Source organism: Pelmatolapia mariae, linkage group LG3_W (assembly GCF_036321145.2).
Source record: "Pelmatolapia mariae isolate MD_Pm_ZW linkage group LG3_W, Pm_UMD_F_2, whole genome shotgun sequence".
In the NCBI taxonomy this organism is placed as follows: domain Eukaryota; kingdom Metazoa; phylum Chordata; class Actinopteri; order Cichliformes; family Cichlidae; genus Pelmatolapia; species Pelmatolapia mariae.
The window spans coordinates 51,534,329-51,555,475 of record NC_086229.1 but is presented as its reverse complement, the minus strand read 5'-3'; the positions used below and the strand labels follow the sequence as shown (position 1 = coordinate 51,555,475).

Genomic DNA, 21,147 nt, shown 5'->3' with positions numbered 1-21,147 from the left:
GGCAGTGTTTGGCTTTTTAAGATTGACGGGTGTGTATCCGAGACTGTAGATTACAAAACCGTTCTGACCCACACTCCTTTCCAGAAGGTGGCGGTAAATGCACCTAAAAGTTGTTTGCCAACCGCCATTAAAATGTAGGAGGAGAAGAAGAAGAAGAAGAACCAGCAGAGCAGGAGTGTCGGGAGGAGGAGCGACTGACACTCCTGGGCTGTGAATGGACAGCAGACGGCAGAGGGAAGTGACGTCTCAGGAAGTGAAATGAGAACAGAAGTAGATAGTAAGAGAGACGATGTAGCGGTGAAATAAGGTAAACGTAATAAGACAAACAACAAAGCGTAAAAGCAGAGCAAGAACCAGAGTGAAAGTAAACCTGTAATGTGGAGGAAACGGACAGTGAGCGCAGTGTAACCGTGACAACGAGACACGAGGACGGATTTAAAGTGATCATAAAATCGTCTCCAGACGGTCGTCGTTCGGTGAGTGGAACCAGATTCAGCTACAGCAGCAATTACCCCTCTGCAAGTCATTTCCTGACAATCATGCTGAACGAAGCTTATGACCTTCAGAAGACTGAGTGCCAACTCAAATGAGCACATTTGCAGCAAATATATGAGAATGATTATAACCGCTTATTTTAATAAAAGGAATCAAACATTTTCAATCCCAACAAGACCAAAGTGCTTGGGATGAAGCATGAGGTTTCAACTAGGGCTGGGTATCGTCACCAGTAGCGGTTTTAGATACGGGCGACACGGGCGGTTGCCCGGGGCGGCATCACGGGCATCGGCAAAAAAAAAATGCTCGTACTCATGCTGCCCCGACATCATGCCAGCGCATATTGGGAATGGCATAGGCACCGATCGGTTTTCTATCGCCCATTTGCTGGGAGTAAGGGCGCCCTCCGTTTGCGAGGTGCGCCTGCTGCTTGCGGCACAGGGAGGAGAGGGCGGGGCGGCGGGGGATTCTCTGGCTGGCTGGAGCAGCAGCTAATAAGCAACTTGCAAAATAAAACAAAATAAAAACAAACCAACAACACGAAAACAGCAGACATTATGATACAGACTTATAATTTGCACCGATGTTTTTTCGAAATTCTATACGCGAAAAGTGAGCGCGAGAGCCCTCGGTGCGCCTGCTCGCTGCTGAAGTCAAAGTAAACTTTATTGTCATCTCCGCTACATACAGTCCAGTATATAGAGAGACGAGACGACGGGGCTCCAGTTACAGCAGTGCAAGTAAACAAACAATAAATATAAGAAGAGTAAGAAAATAAATATACACTTTAGGACCAGGGGTAAAGGGATCAATAACAATTTAAAATGTATATTTTATATTTTGTTGATTTAAAGTCTCACACACAACCCGTTTTTAAAGTTTGAAAAAAAGAGAAAGAAGAGGAGGAGTGTAGCGACTTCCACAGTCGCTAGAGGCCGGGGATTGAGCCTGCCTATTTGCCTGACGCGCTGTCAACTTTACGCAATAATGCGAGAGGTGGAATTGCTTGCTTGTTTATTAAAGTGCTTGAAAAGTTTACAGAGCAATGTGATCGGCTCGCGATTCAAACTCTTAACCCTCTACTGCATGACTTTTTAATTTTTGGGGAAAAAATTATTTCTCCCTATTTTGGGGGAGCTTTAGGGTTCCTAATAATATATCAATCATAAAATTTGACACCCTGCCCCCCCCCAAACAGATATTGGTTTGTTGCTTCAAGGCAACACTGTGCAACAAGGGTAGTAAAATGCCAAGTTATTCTATAATAAGTTGTATTAGTACAACAAGGATGAACAAATAAATAAACAACAAATAAACAATGTAAACATTTCACAAAATAATAAAACACCAAAATGCATCCAACATTTGACCCTAACCCTATGCACGCGCGTGCACACACACACACACACACACACACACACGTTGTGTTTCCATCACTGGACATTACATTAACTTACATTAATTTCCTGGAGACTTATCCTGACTCTACCCATCACAAGTCCCTGCCTGAACCTTATCCTAACCCTGACTCAAGCCTTCACCCTAAAATTGAATGATTTACCTTGCAATTTGTCCCCATAAAGTAGGCGAGACCTCACAATGTGAGTGTGTAAACAAATTTGTGTCCCCACAACAATAAGTAATACACGACCACACACACTGACACCCGCACAGCAATATTGGTATGGCAGGGATCAGGCCCACACAATGTGCTTACACATGGCCCACATACCGCAAAGAATGACGGCCCTTTGGTGGCCCAGACCTGGTTTGCCAGAGGTGGTCCACACATGGGCCAGCACAAGGCCAGTTTCAGACACCCTAGTCTTCCTGTGCTGGCCCATGTGTGGATTACCTCTGGCAAACCTGATCTGGGCCACCAAAGGGCCGTTATTCATTGCGGTATGTGGGCCATCTGTAGGTGGTATGCAGCCACGGGCCAGTTGTAGACACACTGCTGGCCCTGTGCTGGCCCAGAACAGTTTCAGCTCTGGCCTCAGATGTCAGCATAATGTGTACCTTAATCAAGCCATGCAATAACAACATGTGCCGGAACATGCAAAACAGTGCAAAAGTAACATGCCGAAAATGTTCAGACAGTGAATGGACTGATTTTTATATAGCGCTTTTCTACTCTCCCAGAAGTGCCGACTTGATACCAGATCCTGGCCAGACCTGCTTGCTATGTGGGCACTAACACACACACAGACACAGTTACTTTACCAACTGACCCCTGACCCCTGAGCTCCTAAGTGTCCTTCAAACCTCATTCAGGCATCCACTCCTCTACTTCATTGTCACTCCCTGAAAGCTCACTGTCCTTACTTTCTGAGGACAGAAAGTGCACATTCCCTTGGTTTCCTTGCATAAAAGGTATTTACATCCATGTCCTGTAATTATGAGTAGATTGTAAAGTAAAAAGCATTGACTATGATCATATAAATGCACACAAACACATCTCTACACACATATGCAAATGCACTATAGTGCCTGAAAAAAATTGGGCTAACTGCGCAGTGTTGCCTTGAGGCAACGAATGAAAATTAACAGTTTTACTATATAAATAAATTTTAAAAAGTAGAAAAAACAATCAAATATGCTTCTTAACATATTCATGCACATACAAGTATTTTTTAATATACATTTATTTCACTATAAACATGTAAAATAGTGATCTTTATCTTGCCTCTGAATGGAGACATCTCTCATGTACTGCAGCTTGCAGAAAGGGGTCCTGCCCCCCCCAAATATAAGTCACACCACCTTCAACTCATCATTTTATTGTAAAGAGATGTGCCTGGTAGCATTATTTGAAAAAAAAAGTTGTTTTTTTTTGAAGGGCCAGTGTAAGGCATGAAAATGTGGTTTGTTGCCTCAGGGCAACGCTATGCAGTAGAGGGTTAAAACATCACAGGCTCTAATGCAACAAGGGGAAACTCGTTGTGCTGCGGTCAACAAAAACTACGGCTACCCAGCCCTCCTCTCTGTCAAAATCAAACCAGTGAAAGACAGACTGACAACGCCCTCTTAATGTCGCCGCTAGCACCCACGTGACTCCCGTTACACATCACCATAGCAACCAAACAAATGAAAACCCAGTGATCATTAAAATTCAATACATTTAATTATGGCTCCTACAAGGAGAAACGAGCAAAAGATACAGGTAAGCAGATGTGTCATTGGATAATGGCAGGTCATGTATCCTAAAACATTAAGAATCAGAATACTTTCTTAATCCCTAAGGAAATTATGTGGGTTACAGTTCCTCCAAGAAGAAATGGTAAAAATAGTAACAGTAACAGACTAAACTCCAAACAATATATACAATAATATAATATTAATTAGTCAGTGTCAATTGTCGATTTGTCCTGTTCTCATTGTATGACAAATTATGATGTCTGTTTGTTAGCCGTTTGCATACTATGCATACTCTCTCTCTCTTCATATATAGGGTCATATATGTGTGTGTGTGTGTGGGGGAGGGGGCGTGTTCGCCCGGGGCGCCAAACAGGCTAGGACCGCCACTGATCGTCACTGATTTCTAGAATCGATTGGATTCCGATTCACAAGGTCCCGAATTGATTTGATCCACAATTCGATTCAATTCAATTTGAATCGGGAAAATGTGGCCCCAGACAGTTAGAAATATTATAATACAGATCAGTACATTTACATATTTTTATATCTATAAAAAGAAAGCTGACACTTGCAAGACTTTATCAAAGGTGTAAGCATCACAGCAGATGCCTTTGTGTCAAAGAAGCTGAAATAAAACAGAAAAACGTGGCTTTAATGGTTTAATCCCAGGCAAGGTTTTCCTGGCCTAGGATTTTATCAAAATATTCTGCAGTAGATCAAAAACGAAAGAAAACCATTAATCACCATATGAACATTAGGTGATGCTGCTGAAGTGAAGCAGAGCAAAGTAACAGAGGTTTTATTAGAGACACGGCTAAGTGTTTTGCAATTTTGCATAATTTTAAAAAGTTTAAATTTGTTCAGTATTGAACGGCAGAAATGAGTTTTTCTTTTCGGAAGTAAGTAAAAAAAACAGCGGCTGACAGCGCTGTAAACAACGGTAGATTTGTGCGTAATAAGCAAGCGAATAATACAGAAAACAGATTTTTTTAGACGGGAAACTGTTCTTGAAGTACAGAGAGAGAGAGAGAGAGCTGTACATAAAGTGTGATTTTATCGCAAAACAGCAAAATTAAGAGGGAATTCATGACAATGTTTATGTGAAGCGTAGTTTGGATCTTCTTTTGCTGCTGGTTCGGTCAATATTGTTTGGAGTGAGATAAAACTAACAGCTTTAGAATCAGCGAGCTGTCAGTTTTCAGCCCGACCGTGTCCATGCCATCGGGTGAGAAAGGCCACATCTCACTGATTCTGATCCGTTCGCGGTCCGCGCTTTGTATTTGTATTTACATCTTTGTGCCTGCTCTCATTTACTGTTTTAGCTGTTTGGTGGTTGTTGAAATTTAGTGAGATTTAACCAGAGATTCTGGCATTTCGGGCAAAATAAATTTATATTACAAAAATCGATTCAGGATTTTAATGAATCGATATCACGTTATCCAAGCTAGAATCGATTTTAATCGAAAAATCGGTAATCAAAACCCACCCCTAGTTTCAACAAGTGATATACTGGGGAACTTCACCATGTAGAGCTCTAAAAGTTATTACAAATTTTTTAAAATGAACCCTAAAATGTACTGGCAGCCAATGAAGAGAAACCAAAACTCGAGTAATATGTGACCTCTTGTTTGTGCCAGTTAAAAGTCTTGCCGCAGCATTCTGTACAGCCTGAAGGCAATCCAAAGCTGATTTGTTTAAAAAAAAAAAAAAACTATTACAACAATCCGAACGAGAAGAAATAAAAGCATGAATAATCACTCAAGTTCTGCCTTTGACTAGGGCTGGGCAAAACGATTATTTTCCTAATCGATGAATCTAGCGATTAATTTTTCGATGCATCGATTAATCTAACGATTAATTTTTCAATCCGATTCGATTCGATTTCGATTAACGATTTTTCCCCATTATTTGACTTGTATAGCAATTTCACATTTACTAATTTATGTATATCAATGAAAAACACAAATTTCTTCATTTGAAGACCTTTTAATAAAAAAAATGCAAAGTAAAGTTGTAGAGGTCATACAATCAATACAATAGAGATAGCATTTAACAAGAAATGAAATGTGCAAACATATATAAAATTAAGGAAAAGTTAACAAAACATTTCAAATAAATAGCAACAATGGTGTCTTTAAACAAAATGTAACATTCACTTTGCTTTCTGCCAAAAAGTGCTCTTCATTCACAAAACCCACAATAACGTTGTACTACAATCTTCTGTTTTTAACAAAAAATATAACAAAGGAAATTATAGCAAAAAAGTAATAATATACAAACAGCAGCAATGGCGTCTTTGAACAAATAATGAAATGACAAGTTACCCCTAAGTAGGACTCTGTGACCAGACTTGTCCAAGCATCAGTGGTAAGGGAGATTTTGGATGTGGCTTTTTTTTAGTTCATTCCTTAGTTTCTCCACTGAAGTTTCATACTTTCTCTCCATCATGCTTGTGAAATGACGCCTAGATAGCAGAGTGTAACCTGGTTGGAAAGTGGTCAGCATTTCTTTGAATCCCTCATCCTCAACCACAGCAAGTGGTCTCATGTCTTTTAAAATCATAGATAAGACGCTCTCGGTAAGTACAGCCACCTCCTGGGGGTGCATGGTGTACTTCTTCTCTGACAGTAGTCCTCCAGACTTTTCTGTTTGTTCCTGAAATCATAAATCACACCCAGATGAATTTGAGTAATTACAAAATAATTATATGGAAAGCATAATATCAAAATAATTTGATAAGGATCTGGTTGTGTGTGTGTGTGTGTGTGTGTGTATATATATATATATATATATATATATATACACTTATGCCATGTGCTTTCATAGTATAACAGTAAGAGATTAATGATAATCCCCAATGTTGAACATATGATATGCAGCAATCGTGATGGCTGCAAAAAATAATGTCAAAAAATAACGTTTAAACAGCCATAGCTGATGGCACCTTTACTGGTGCACTGCTTTCTAGTCATTAGATGGCATAACTTTGTCCTATAAGATCAAGCTGGAGAAGCATTATGTATAAATACAGCGTTCAAATAGGATGAAAGACATTAAATTTGACAATTTTGACAAATGTAATAGTGTCCACGACGGCTACGTTTAGCAGGTGGTGCATTATCCTTGTTAACATTTTTCCTGCGGCCAATTTGCTGTCTCACATTTTCGTCTTTCGCCGATTCTGATAATCAGCCTGCGCGCATTCCGACTCATTTTGCCAGCATGGGCCACAAAAAAAAAACAACAACAACAACTAAACAGCAGCTGCTATAGGTTACTGCTAAGCAGCTTAAATTAGTTTTGCATTTATGAAGGTTGGGTGTTTATCTCTGTGTCTATGAGTGAGTGTATGTCTCACTCATAGGGGGGTCTGGATGAATTAACGGGTAAAAACCAGCGTTAGTAAAAAAGGTTGAAAACTTACGGTGGTTTGTCCTTTGCAGAAGCTGCTCCTGGATGCCGTCGTTTGAGGTGCTGGTGCATAGCATTTATTTCCACCTCAAAAAGCCGGCAAACGATTGAATCACTTCCTTTTCGGTTAAAATATCCCCATGCTGTAGAACTGCGTGTTCGGGTGGAGTGGTTTAAGTCGACTGCCTCACTCATATTGCCGCTACTTGCTGCCGCCATGTCTGTTTTGAAAGTGACGACGCGTCGACGCAGATTTTTTTACGTCGACGTATTTTGTCGTCCCAGCCCTACCTTTGACAGTAGTTTGAGTTTATAAATGTTTCTTAGATGATATAAACAGTTTAGAAACAGTAGTTTGGAGTGTTTCTCAAGTGATTTTGAACTGTCAAATATGACACCCAGGTTTCTGTGGCTCGATTGAACTGAAGGATATAAACAACTGATATGCTGCCTTATTTCTAAAAACATGTCATCAGGAGCAATAATTAAAGTTTCTGTTTTATCTGTATTTAACTGGAGGAAATTGTTGTTTAACAATTGTTTGATTTCTGACAAACAGTTATTTAAACAAGACAATTTATAAAGCTCAGAAGCTTTAAAAGAACAGTATAACCGAATACCATCAGCATAAAGATGATACAAAATAATATTGTAACATCTGATAATTTAGCCTAGAGTGAATATATATAAAGCAAAAAGAGAATTGGACCTAAAACAGATCCTTGATGTACCCCAGAAGGCATTGATGTTTTAGACAGCACTTGATTCATACAGACCAGGGGTCCCCAATCCCAGTCCACGAGGGCCGGTATCCCTGCTGGTTTTAGCTCTCACCCTGGGTCAACACACCTGAATCAAATAATTAGCTCATTACCAGGCCTCTGGAGAACTTCAAGACATGTTGAGAAGGTAATTTATCCATTTAAATCAGCTGTGATGGATCAAGGACACATCTAAAACCTGCAGGGACACCGGCCCTCGTGGACTGGGATTGGGGACCCCTGCTACAGACACTAAAAGATCTCTCAGATGGATACGGCATAAGCAATTTTAAAACAACACCAAGCCATGGAGGGCTTTAAAAACAAATACTAAAATTTGTCTGAGGCTGAGATTGCAGGATTGTAAACACATGATTGCTGGGCTTCATTTCTGTACTGAACAGTCATTTTAAGATTAGTTAGTAAATAACAATTAGCTAATGTTGTTCATGAGACTAAAGTCATCTCACTCTGGTAATGTAAATATAATATGACCAACATTAAAGTTATTATTATATTAATTATTATTAGTAATTACAGCAATGAACTTGAACTCAAACACTGAGCTTCAGTAAAGATTCAAGTTGCAGTTATTTATATTTGCTATCACCTTAAATCTTCACTCAAAGACAAGTATCTTTGACAGTGTATATATGGATGTATTATATACAAGAGACATAATATATCTTTTAATATGTTGGCATTACTAAATTTGGCTCAATGCTTACATATATGTGTAAAAAGAAAATGTACGAGCTGTGATAACTGTTTCTGATAGAATGAAGAGTAGACTGATATATTAAATATTCCTTTATTGGGTGAGAAAATCAGACCATGTCATAACTGCTTTAAGTCATACAGAATAGATATCAGAGCCTTAAACAGGCTGACTTCTGTTAAATGGGTCAAACTGGGCAGAAAGTATACAAACACATAACATCCTTATAGAATATGATGTAACACTATAGATCAACTTACCTCAGAATATATAAAGCATATAAACAATTACAGCAATATGATACAACAAACACAGCAGTACTACTAATCCAAAATACTCAAAGCTTCATAGAACTGAAACAAACATTTATTTTTAGCTTCATTCTGCTGCTGATACGTACTTTAGATTTCTGAATATTAAACTTGTTTCTGGCTTTCATAGTGTGTGACTTGAAGGCCCTGAGTACTTTCTCCCACACTGAAAACACTGGAATGATCAAATTATTTGAACATTACCTAATAAGACTGATTCAGGACAGACAATTAGTTATGTTAAACTTTTCTAACAGTCCTTCACAAACAGGGAACAGTCTGTCTATTCTCTCCATCTGTCAGCTGCTGCTGGCTCTTCCTCCTCCTCTTCCTCACACACTGCTGAGTTTGTCCTGGTGGATCATCAGGGGTGCAAAGCCTCACAGATGATGTGCAGCAGTGGGTCCCTCAGTCTGTCCTCACTCTGGACACTTGCAGTTGTCAAACATGGAAATCAAATGTGTGATAAGCTGCAGGATTCAAACACAAGTGTAACTTATAAATACATGTTCATACTTTTATTACACAATCAGAGAGAAAGAGAGAGAGAAGGTAAATGCGCAGGACAGATAGATGAGTAAAGCACCTTTCTTTTAGCTTAACAAGTGAACCATCAGCTCGATAAAACAAAAGAAGTGACATAAAAGTCAGTACTTAATTTTAAAAGTTTACTCTTTGGCTGTCCCATTTGAGCTCTCCACCATTTTTTCGAAAATTATCCACAACCATCGCCAGGCCATGAATCCTGGGATAGGTTGAGCCACCAAAGAACCCAACCCATCCTTGAAATCCATGAAAAAGGAGGACGCATTTGTGGGCCGCATTGGGAGCAGCCTTTGAACAAGGACAGCCTTTGTCACCTGGCTGTGGCATAATCAGGCTTCAAATGCGGCCTATGAATTGGGACACAGCTATTGACTTATCTTGGACTTTATTTCATTTTGACACACAGTCAGAAATTTTTTGAGATTATTTAAAAAATGATATTGTGCTTTTATATATACTATTTGTTTGTAATATTGATTAGTGTGTAATTAAATCATCTAGTAAACTGATGCATTCTCATAAACGTGTTGGATGAATCCAGTGTGCATTTTAAATGCTCAGCAAACTTCAACATGAAAGGATGGTGTGTGTTACAACATGTTTGCCCACATGGGACAGTTGACTTCAAGTGATATTAAACTGTTTAATATTATATATGAAAAAGGCACAATCCCATCAGTCAGGAAGCAGATAATGGTAAACAAGTTAAAAACCCATCGTAGTGTTGGAAGACCATGGAGAGAATGAAAACAGATGAAGCTGATTTTTAGATACTAACAGTCTCTTCTCTGGGGATCAGAGTGGGTTTCATAAAGAAAGAGGGACGATGGATAGTTTATTATGTTTGGAATCAGAAATCAGGAAAGCTCAAACAAATAAGAAAATGATGATAGCTGTCTTCTTTAATACAGCCATACAACATGTTTTGGAAAGAGAGACTCCTCATTAAACTCAGAAATCTACGAGTAAATGGCAAATTGTACTATTGAATTATAAGATTGATGAAAGAATATAATTATCTTTGTTTTTCCTGCTATTCTCCTGTCCACACTCCAGTCCAGTAGGCGGGATTAATGCACCTGTAAGCTGATTTGTCAAACGCCATCAAGCCCCGAAGAAAAACGGTGGAGGACAGCACTACTGTGGTAGAGGAGCGGTGTGTGTGCAGACATGGCTGCCGTTGATGAAGCGGACTGAACTTAGAGGAGAGACACAAACTAAAGTATCGATCCTGTCACATCAGTGTGGATCTGATACCAACGTCTGTATCGCTTTTATCGATGCTTGTATCGATCCGCCCAACCTGAGTTGACGCAGCAATGAGTTCAGTTCAGTATCTGAGAGAGTTCATCAAGGAGAGACTAACTGCTGTTGGTGAAGAAATCTTCTCAGAAGTTCAAAAAACCATCGTCCAGTATGAGGAGGAGATCAACCGTCAGCACAGACTGCTGGATATCAGCTGGAAACCCGACAGAAACTCACACATCATAGGTATGGACGTGTTTTTAACTCTGTGCTGTTCAAGCTCAGATTCTTCAGTGTGACTGACTTTACTAGAAGATGTTAAACTGGGTATTTATCAGTGCTGTGGGTAGGGCTGCCACGATTCGTCGACTAGTCACGATTACGTCGACTATCAAAATCGTCGACGACTAATTTAATAGTCGATGCGTCGTTTGAAGCTTTGTAAGATCCCAAAAGACGCAGGAATAAGTAGTAGGATTTAAGAGTGTAATAACGGAATGAAACAGAAGATGGCAGCACTGCATGTACAAGGATGCCAGCTGCCGTTAAACCCCGAAGAAGAAGAAACTGTGTCCCAGAATTCATAGCGCGGCCCAGCTCAGTTTCCAACAATGGCGGCAGCTAGTTAGTTTTAATATTACTCTAATTATTCTTTCTGGGTCACAAAATGAATGTTTAACATATTTTCAGGCGAGAATGTAGCTGTGTAAACTTCAAATATCTGCTCAGTTTATCAAGACACCACATATTTTCAAAAGCGCTCCGACGTTTTCAGAGACGTCTGTTACCCAACAGCTTGATAGCTAGCCGGGGGCAAGGCTAACTAGAGCCCGTGAGAACAGCGGACTCCCGGCAAATTGTTTTCAAACCCACCGCTGTCTTTCACTACTCAGATTAAACATATAGAAGTCACTTCGATAACTTAAAAATATTATTGTTTGGCTTTTTTTTAGTATTTTATTTGTTCCTGAGTAAATCGGTTTGGCTGAGATTAAAGTTATAGTTTTTACACAGCTGAATAAACGTCAAGCAGACAACTGATTATCAGAAGTGTGAGATGCTCGAGAATATACTCCGGTGTCCTGTTATATTTTAGATAGCAAGGAGTTTATTAAACTTCACCGAAACAATCTGCAAATTTCATTAAAATTTAATAAACTATCATCTTGTCTTTATTTTTAGTTAGCACATACCTTAAACACTTAAAGCTGTAAGCTAATGATAGTTATATAAGAGCAGATGCATGCTGGTGCAATAAGCTGTACGTTTTACGTTCAATGGATGCATGACCTGATTAGTCGACTAATCGCAAAAATAATCGGTGACTAGTCGACTATCAAAATAATCGTTTGTGGCAGCCCTAGCTGTGGGTCAGTGTCCAGTGATGGACTATGTTGGACTGGTGCAGGTCCATGGTTACTGATAGGTTAGGTTTTAAAACAGTTTAATTGATTTATTCATTAAACTTTTTTTCTCTAACAGATTCCAGTGTTGAGTACATCAGGCGTCAGTGTTTTAGATCCTCTGTACACACTGAGACTGTGCAGTAAAGATCTAGTTAGATGTCAGCAGAAAACACATTTAACAAGTTGTTCACAGACGTCTTTGAAGTTGAAGTGAAGCTTCATTTAAAGAAGGATTTCACACAGTGATGTTTTCATGGTGTCACACTGCAGTTTAGTTTGGTGAACTTTGTGTCTTTGCTCACAGTGAGGAGCTTCAATGCTAACATGTTAGCGTGTAGCTGTGAGTGTGCACAACTATTTCCCTGATCTGTTGTGTGTGTGTGTGTTGTGAGAAGAGGTTATTGTAGTATTAGGGATTTAGTTGTATTAACCATAGTAAAGCATTATATTAATTATTTATTTAAGTAGGTCATAGGTCAAGCTACTAAACATTCACACATAGAGCACACACACAGAATTGGGAGAATAGGTCAGAGGTGTAGGTGAGAAGCAGAGCTGACAGCAAGCTGCCTTTGGTAGGATAAGGTGTTGGTAAGCCAAAGCCAGGAGAACATAGTGTGTGCAGAAGTGGGCAGCAAGGACACGAGATAGGGAGGCAGGAGATAGAGGCATTAGCAGGCACCTAGTTTTGAGAGACAAAGGTTGTTGATATCTGAGTATAAATGTGTGCTGTTGGGACTGCCCCAGCAGATTTTGATGTTTGAGGCTGAGCTGTGAACATCCCCATGTACATGTAATAAAATTAATTGATTGTTTATTTTGAGAAAAAAAAGGAATGGAATATTACACTGTTTCATGATGCCTTGTACTGCTGATTTATAAAGAAATACTGTTTGCATAGAATCATGGCCTCATTTCTCTGATTAGGGAGAACAAAACATACTGTTCAGGAAGCCAAGGTTGTAACTGAAGCTCACTGAGAGAAAGAATGTGAATGCTTAGGTTTTATGACTCGGGTGGGGGTTGAGGCTATAAGAGTGTGTGTAACTGTCAGACACTTCGAGATCTGCAGCACCCCCTCCCATGCACATGGCCCATCCGGACGATTGTATTGCTCAAAGAGCTGGTATGGAATAAAAAGAATTGTATTGATTAAAGAGATTGTTGATTGAGCATTAAAACACAGTGTTGTTCTTCCTTTAGCCCGGAGATCAAAGAATTGGGTTATAAAACAGTGTGTGGCTCATAGTGGGTCATGTGACAGGCTGATCACCATTTGTTCATGTTTTGATTCATGCTTTTAAAAAATAGTTTTTGTATCAACACATTTGTGATTATTGTTCTTGTGTTTCTTTGCTCCTCAAGACCTCCCACAACAACATGACTGTGAGGAAGAGGAGGGTCTGGATGAGCAGCAGGTCTGTAACCAGGAGAGGAACTCCAATCTGGACCAGGAGGACCCAGAGCCTCCACAGATTAAAGAGGAACAGGAGGAACTCTGCAGCAGTCAGGAGGGAGAGCAGCTTGGACTGAAGCAGGAGGCTGAAGGCATTATCGTCTGGACTGATGAAGAGCAGCTCAGACTGATTGAGACCATCCGGAAACCTGTGATAAAGTTACACAGAATAGGTATGTAAAACTGTGTTTTGTTTTTTTTAATAACAGTGAATATGTCTCATGGGCAGCACAGTGGAACAGTGGTTAGTACTGTTGCCCCACAGCAACAAGGTCCTGAGTTTGACCTGAAGTGACCTGTCCAAGATGAACCCTGCCTCTCCCTATGGTAGCTGGGATTGGCTTCAGCACCCTCACTATACCAGACCCTCATAAGGACAAGTAAATAGCAAATGGCCTGTATTTGTATAGCGCTTTACTTAGTCCCTAAGGACCCCAAAGCGCTTTACACTACATTCAGTCATCCACCCATTCACACACACACACTAGGGCTGTGCGATATGACCAAAATCTCATATCCCGATTGTTAGAAAGCCCACTGTTTATACGTTATTTGCTTGGTTGAAGTGTTGTGGTTTGTTTATAGATAGTGTTTGCACTGTGGAAATTGTTATGTCCTACGTCATTGAACTCACCATATATATGCTTACGCTCCTTGAATGCACCACTCTGTGCGTGTGCTGCTAGTCTGCCTTTGTAGCTGCTAATAGCCAGCATTTTTCCTTGTGTCCTCTCACCAGCATGTCGTGGTTTTTGGTTTATTGCTGTGTGTGAATGCCAGAAGACCACAGCTGAATAAATCTCCCAAACTTGGAAGCTGCCTCCGTGTTCTTTAACGGGAACACACCCACCATACCTTGCCGCTCTAAATCAGCTAAACCAGCAGAAATCAGCTAGACAACATTCTCTCCATTTTACTGATATTAAGACATCTATCGTCCGATAACAATATAAATCACAACAATTTAACATTTTCTGTAAATTCTGTGAATCTCGGGCAGCTCGACTTGCATGAAGTGTTTCCAGCTGGGCGTCATGGACCTGGAGTCGAGTGTTTTAACTGATGCATGAAACGATACATTTTTAGACATAAGTTGTAACGGCCGCCGTTTTCTTTGTGAGTATTTATTACACAGCGTGCTGCGGGAAAAAGCCTGTTCTAACGTTTGAGTCTAAGGTTTATTTTTTTAGCATCTGACGGCTCTTTTTTGCTTCTCATCTGTAAATACTCTGCATCTTTCACGTGATTCAGTTTATTTTGAAAAGTCTCAAAAGGATCTTGAGCTTTATTGTGAAAGGTTTATGTGGAGCAAGCGGACACGCGGTGGCTTTACCGTCGTTGTTGCTAACGACAACGCATAAAAAGAAGCGCTTGTCTGTCTGTAGTGTGGTTATATTAAATATAAGAGAAAGAGAGAACTTCAAGAAATTAATATAGCCGCTACAGTGAGCATCAAAATGATGAAAAAATATTCCCGTAAAGAGTTTATTTTGCGACACCACGAAACAAACGATAGCGTAAAATGAAACGATAGATGTTTTTATATCGTCATCCGATATATATCGTTATATGGAACAGCCCTAACACACACATTCACACACTGGTGATGGCAAGCTACATTGCAGCCACAGCTGCTCTGGGGAGCACTGACAGAGGTGAGGCTGCCGGACACTGGCACCACTGGGCTCTCTGACCACCACCAGTAACAGGTGACAGGTGATTTGTCTTGCCCAAGGACACAATGACCGAGACTGTCCGAGCCGGACACCTTCCAGGTGGACAACGACCCTAAACATAAAGCCAGGGCAACAATAGAATGGTTTAAAACAAAACATATCCATGTGTAGAATGGCCCAGTCAAAGTCCAGATCTAAATCCAATCGAGAATCTGTGGCAAGATCTGAAAACTGCTGTTCACAAACGCTGTCCATCTAATCTGACTGAGCTGTTTATTTGCTTATGAATGTGTCAGAACTTGTTATGTTCTTAGGCCTGTGGCCCAGTGTTTTGATTTTGCATTATTGTTTATTAGTCCTTTTTCTTCTTGGTTCTTGGTTACTAGTGTTTTGGTTTCTGTTCTGTATTTCTTAGCTCGTGGATTCCTTTTCCCCATCATGTGACTCTGGTCCTTGTACTGTGTTAGTATTGTGTCTCTGAGTTCAGTCTGTGGATTTCCTGCTTTACTTGTCTCATGTTAGTGTAATCTGCTTTACAGTGGCTTGCAAAAGTATTCGGCCCCCTTGACCTTTTCCACATTTTGTCACATTACAGCCACAAACATGAATCAATTTTATTGGAATTCCACATGAAAGACCAATACAAAGTGGTGTACACGTGAGAAGTGGAACGAAAATCATACATGATTCCAAACATTTTTTTTTACAAATAACTGCACAGTGGGGTGTGCGTAATTATTCAGCCCTCTTTGGTCTGAGCAGACAGTTGCCCATAGACATTGCCTGATGAGTGCTAATGACTAAATAGAGTGCACCTGTGTGTAATCTAATGTCAGTGCAAATACAGCTGCTCTGTGACGGCCTCAGAGGTTGTCTAACAAATTGGGAGTAACAACACCATGAAGTCCAAAGAACACACCAGACAAGCCAGGGATAAAGTTATTGAGAAATTTAAAGCAGGCTTAGGCTACAAAAAGATTTCCCAAGCCTTGAACATCCCACGGAGCACTGTTCAAGCCATCATTCAGAAATGGAAGGAGTATGGCACAACTGTAAACCTACCAAGACAAGGCCGTCCACCTAAACTCACAGGCCGAACAAGGAGAGCGCAGATCAGAAATGCAGCCAAGAGGCCCATGGTGACTCTGGACGAGCCCCAGAGATCAACAGCTCAGGTGGGGGAATCTGTCCATAGGACAACTATTAGTCGTGCACTGCACAAAGTTGGCCTTTATGGAAGAGTGGCAAGAAGAAAGTTGTCAAAAGAAAACCATAAGAAGTCCCGTTTGTAGTTTGCCGCAAGCCATGTGGGGGACACAGCAAAGATGTGGAAGAAGGTGCTCTGGTCAGGTGAGACCAAAATGGAATTTTCTGGCCAAAATGCAAAACGCTATGTGTGGCGGAAAACTAACACTGCACATCACTCTGAATACACCATCCCCACTGTCAAATATGGTGGTGGCAGCATCATGCTCTGGGGGTGTTTCTCTTCAGCAGGGACAGGGAAGCTGGTCAGAGTTGATGAGAAGATGGATGGAGCCAAATACAGGCCAATCTTGGAAGAAAACCTCTTGGAGTCTGCAAAAGACTTGAGACTGGGGCAGAGGTTCACCTTCCAGCAGGACAACGACCCTAAACAAAAAGCCAGGGCAACAATGGAATGGTTTAAAACAAAACATATCCATGTGTAGAATGGCCCAGTCAAAGTCCAGATCTAAATCCAATGGAGAATCTGTGGCAAGATCTGAAAACTGCTGTTCACAAACGCTGTCCATCTAATCTGACTGAGCTGGAGCTGTTTTGCAAAGAAGAATGGCCAAGGATTTCAGTCTCTAGATGTGTAAAGCTGGTAGAGACATACCCTAAAAGACTGGCAGCTGTAATTGCAGCAAAAGGTGGTTCTACAAAGTATTGACTCAGGGGGCTGAATAATTACGCACACCCCACTTTTCAGTTATTTATTTGTAAAAAATCTTTTGAATCATGTATGATTTTCATTCCACTTCTCACGAGTACACCACTTTGTATTGGTCTTTCACGTGGAATTCCAATAAAATTGATTCATGTTTGTGGCCGTAATGTGACAAAATGCGGAAAGGTTCAAGGGGGCCGAATACTTTTGCAAGCCACTGTACTTCCTTGTCTTGTCTTACCTAATAAGTTCCAGCTGTGTGTCCACCTGTTTCTCTTTTCCTCATGTTCCTGCCAGTGTATTTTAATCTCCTGTCAGTTAGTAATTGTTGTCGCATCGTTAACATTGGTTCACCTTTTTCTTATGCTGTGTGTTCTGTCTGCCTGCAAAAGTTTATGATTGTATATTCAGTTTTGTCATGTTGGAGTTGAGCATCCTGCCTGCACACAGCACACACCATTACAGAACTAAACATTTCCATCAGTGCCCTAATAATTTTTCTCATTTGTACACTTTAAATTTTAGTGGTATATGTGAGCAACATGCTTACTATGTAGAGATCTGCTTATGGTTCAGACTAGTAAACATTTTTGCAAATGTTTGTTTTGCTATCATTTTTCCCCCTTGTGCCTTCAGATGTCCTACGCCAACATGCTATTGAGGAAGAAGAGGCTCTTACAGAACAGCAGGTCTTTAACCAGGAGAGGAACTCTAGTCTGGACCAGGAGGACCCAGAGCCCCCACAGATTAAAGAGGAACAGGAGGAACTCTGCAGAAGTCAGGAGGGAGACCAGCTTGGACTGAAGCAGGAAGCTGATACCTTCATGAGAAAAGTTCCCACAGTGAACCAGAACAGTGAACCAGAACTAAACAGTGAGCAGCTCCTTTCTCACAGCTCTCCTGAAGCAGAGAGCAGATATCATGAAGAAAATGGGCATGTGGACTCAGGATCTACTAGAAATACAGAGCTGAAGAAGAGACGTCACAGAAAGAGAGTAGACAACAGTCCTGTGTCAGTGAGTCAAAGTAGAACTGACACAAAGAACAAGTATGTACAATGTGACGTGTGTGGAAAAACTTTAAAAAATAAATACAAAATGACTACACATCTAAGAGTTCACACAGGTGAGAAACCATATACTTGTAGCACCTGTGGGAAAGGATTTAATCAGAAGTCACATTTGGAATGTCATACAAGAATTCACACAGGTGAGAAACCATATACTTGTAGCACCTGTGGGAAAAGATTTTCTAACAAATGGAATTGGGAAAGTCATCTAAAAGTTCACACAGGTGAGAAGCCATATTCTTGTACCACCTGTGGGAAAAGATTTGCTGCATCATCTACGTTCAAAAGACACATGAGAATTCACACAGGTGAGAAGCCGTATTCTTGTAACACCTGTGGGAAAAGATTTGCTGCATCATCAGTGTTCAAAACACACATGAGAATTCATGCTGATGAGAAGCCGTATTCGTGCAGCACCTGTGGGAAAGGATTTAATCAGAAGTCATATTTGGAATGTCATACAAGAATTCACACAGGTGAGAAACCATATACTTGTAGCACCTGTGGGAAAAGATTTTCTAACAAATGTAATTGGGAAAGTCATCTAAAAGTTCACACAGGTGAGAAGCCATATTCTTGTAGCACCTGTGGGAAAAGATTTGCTGCATCATCTACGTTCAAAAGACACACGAGAATTCACACAGGTGAGAAGCCGTATTATTGTAGCACCTGTGGGAAAAGATTGGCTGACTTATCAACGTTCAAAAAACACACAAGAATTCACACAGGTGAGAAGCCGTACTCTTGTAACACCTGTGGGAAAAGATTTGCTGCATCATCAGTGTTCAAAACACACATGAGAATTCATGCTGATGAGAAGCCGTATTCGTGCAGCACCTGTGGGAAAGGATTTAATCAGAAGTCATATTTGGAATGTCATACAAGAATTCACACAGGTGACAAACCATATCCTTGTACCACATGTGGGAAAAGATTTGCTGACCCATCAGCATTCAAAAGACACATGAGAATTCACACAGGTGAGAAGCCGTATTCTTGCAACACCTGTGGGAAAAGATTTATTCAGAAACCAAATTTGGACTGTCATGTAAGAATTCACACAGGTGAGAAACCGTATCCTTGTAGCTTCTGTGGGGAAAGGTTTGTCCAGAGGATAAAACTAAAGAAGCACATGAGAATTCATACGGGTTTAAATGTTCATACTAAGAAAATGTGGGACAGCTGTGAGTCATCGCTAAACACGTGAGTGAAAAGATGATCCATATTCAGGCCATTATTTTTCTGTCTAGAGCAGTAAAGAACTCTCAGCATTGTTTGTTCAGTTTATTACATTATTCTATTAATTGTATCAGGGAAACTCTGATCTTATACTTCATGAAGGTTTAAGTTCAGTATGCTCCTGTTGGTTCATTGTTTAGCTATGTTGTTTATTATTACTGTTTTATATCCTATATTGGGACAAATGTCACAATAAAACACAATAAATAAACACAATAAAAATGAAAGAATTGAGCAACAGTCAAGAACTGTGTTTGTTCTTGTAAGGGAGCAAAAGTATCAAATACCAAGTTTCATGTTTGAAGGGGGAAGTCTCCAGTACATTTTGTCAGTCCCACCCTCCTTTGCCTTAAAACTGTCACACAATAACGCTTTTCCTTCTAGAGGCTTCTCAAAAGGGCAGTTATGAGTGTATGAACTGTAATGAGCAGATAAAATGTTTTTTGCAATCTTGGCATATTTCCAGGCACTAAGTGTATCTTTGACTGTCATACAGCTCACACCAATTAGAAGATTGCATAAGGTATTTTTTTTCCCAGTTGTCAAATCCAAAATCTACATTGGAGCTGCAGTGATTCCTCAATTAGTCAATGAATAGAGGCCAATTCAGCTGGGAAATATTAACTGCTCTTTTTAAGATGTAGTGTTTTAGCACACGAAACATAGAAAGAAAATATGGGAGAAAAAAGACTGATGTTCAGCTTTACAGCTTTTCTGCTCCAGTTAAAAAACTTCCTACTGTTGGAGCAGATTAACTGCAGCAAACCGAAGGTCAATTTACACGGGCACAAAATAGGTTTTAGTTTGTTTAGTTATTGGAGCATTAAACCACAAATATTTTAACCACAACCATGTACTTTATTGACAGTTATGATAGTGAACAGTGTTGAAACCTACATAACACTGTCTTGTTATACTTCTGCATGTACTTTATGTTGTACAGTTCAGAGACCTGATCAACCCTCTGGGTTTGTTCAGAATCACTACCATTTCAGCTTGTTCATGGCCAAAAGTGGCCACCAACAGACTAGGTCTGTAATTTTTATTATTTTTTTGGTTTTTTTGCCATTTTTTCTGCATAAAGCTTTTAAGTAAAAATAAAAATAATTATTACTTTTTACATTTTTAACCCTTTAAACACCAGTATGTTTGTCCACTGCACTAGCTGGAAGACAACCTCAAATCTCGCAATTTTATGTAATTGCATTGCTACTGAAATTTCTTGTATTATTAATAGTAGAGTCTGGGACATGTAATTGATTCACATCAACATTGATTATAATGCATTGTTATTTTTGTGCAGGGCTGAATGGCCAAAAAGAAAATCACAAATGGTGTGTTAGTGGCCGGAAAAGCAATTTAATGACCAAATAACCACTGCTGAAATGACCAATAAAATGATCAAAATTTATATTCCAGAGTGTATTCTTCTGTGTGCATCCTCATTAGCAGCAAGATGTACTAACCACATTAGAGTGGTTTTTGTAGGCACACTTTTACACCTGGTGCAAGGGGCTGCTGTTCCAATGCTGGAGGTGCTCCTTTTGCACCTTCTTCTCATTTTGATGGTGGGGTGTGGGTCACACTCTGGTTCAGACTACTGCATCTTGAGATCAATGGCAGAAGTGGCTGAGAATCAGGGAAAAGGGTGTCTTGCAGTTGGTGAGGTCACCAGCCTGTGCCCCAGCTCTCCCAGGATCACTTCATTTGTAGGTTGTAGAGAACTCCCCCACTTCAGTGAAGTTGTTTCCGGTGGGACAAAGA

At 40.2% G+C, this 21,147-nt stretch overlaps 1 protein-coding gene across 1 annotated transcript; it reads left to right on the top strand.

The window, feature by feature from the left end:
- The first annotated feature begins 254 nt into the window (after positions 1–254).
- Positions 255–20,779, top strand: LOC134624599 (zinc finger protein ZFP2-like). Its single transcript, XM_063469599.1, has 4 exons — positions 255–476; positions 10,437–10,871; positions 13,397–13,660; positions 17,712–20,779. Exons 2-4 carry the CDS (start codon positions 10,700–10,702, stop codon positions 19,349–19,351), a joined length of 2,076 nt encoding a protein of 691 aa, XP_063325669.1. The 5' UTR covers positions 255–476; positions 10,437–10,699; the 3' UTR covers positions 19,352–20,779.
- Positions 20,780–21,147: the final 368 nt, after the last annotated feature.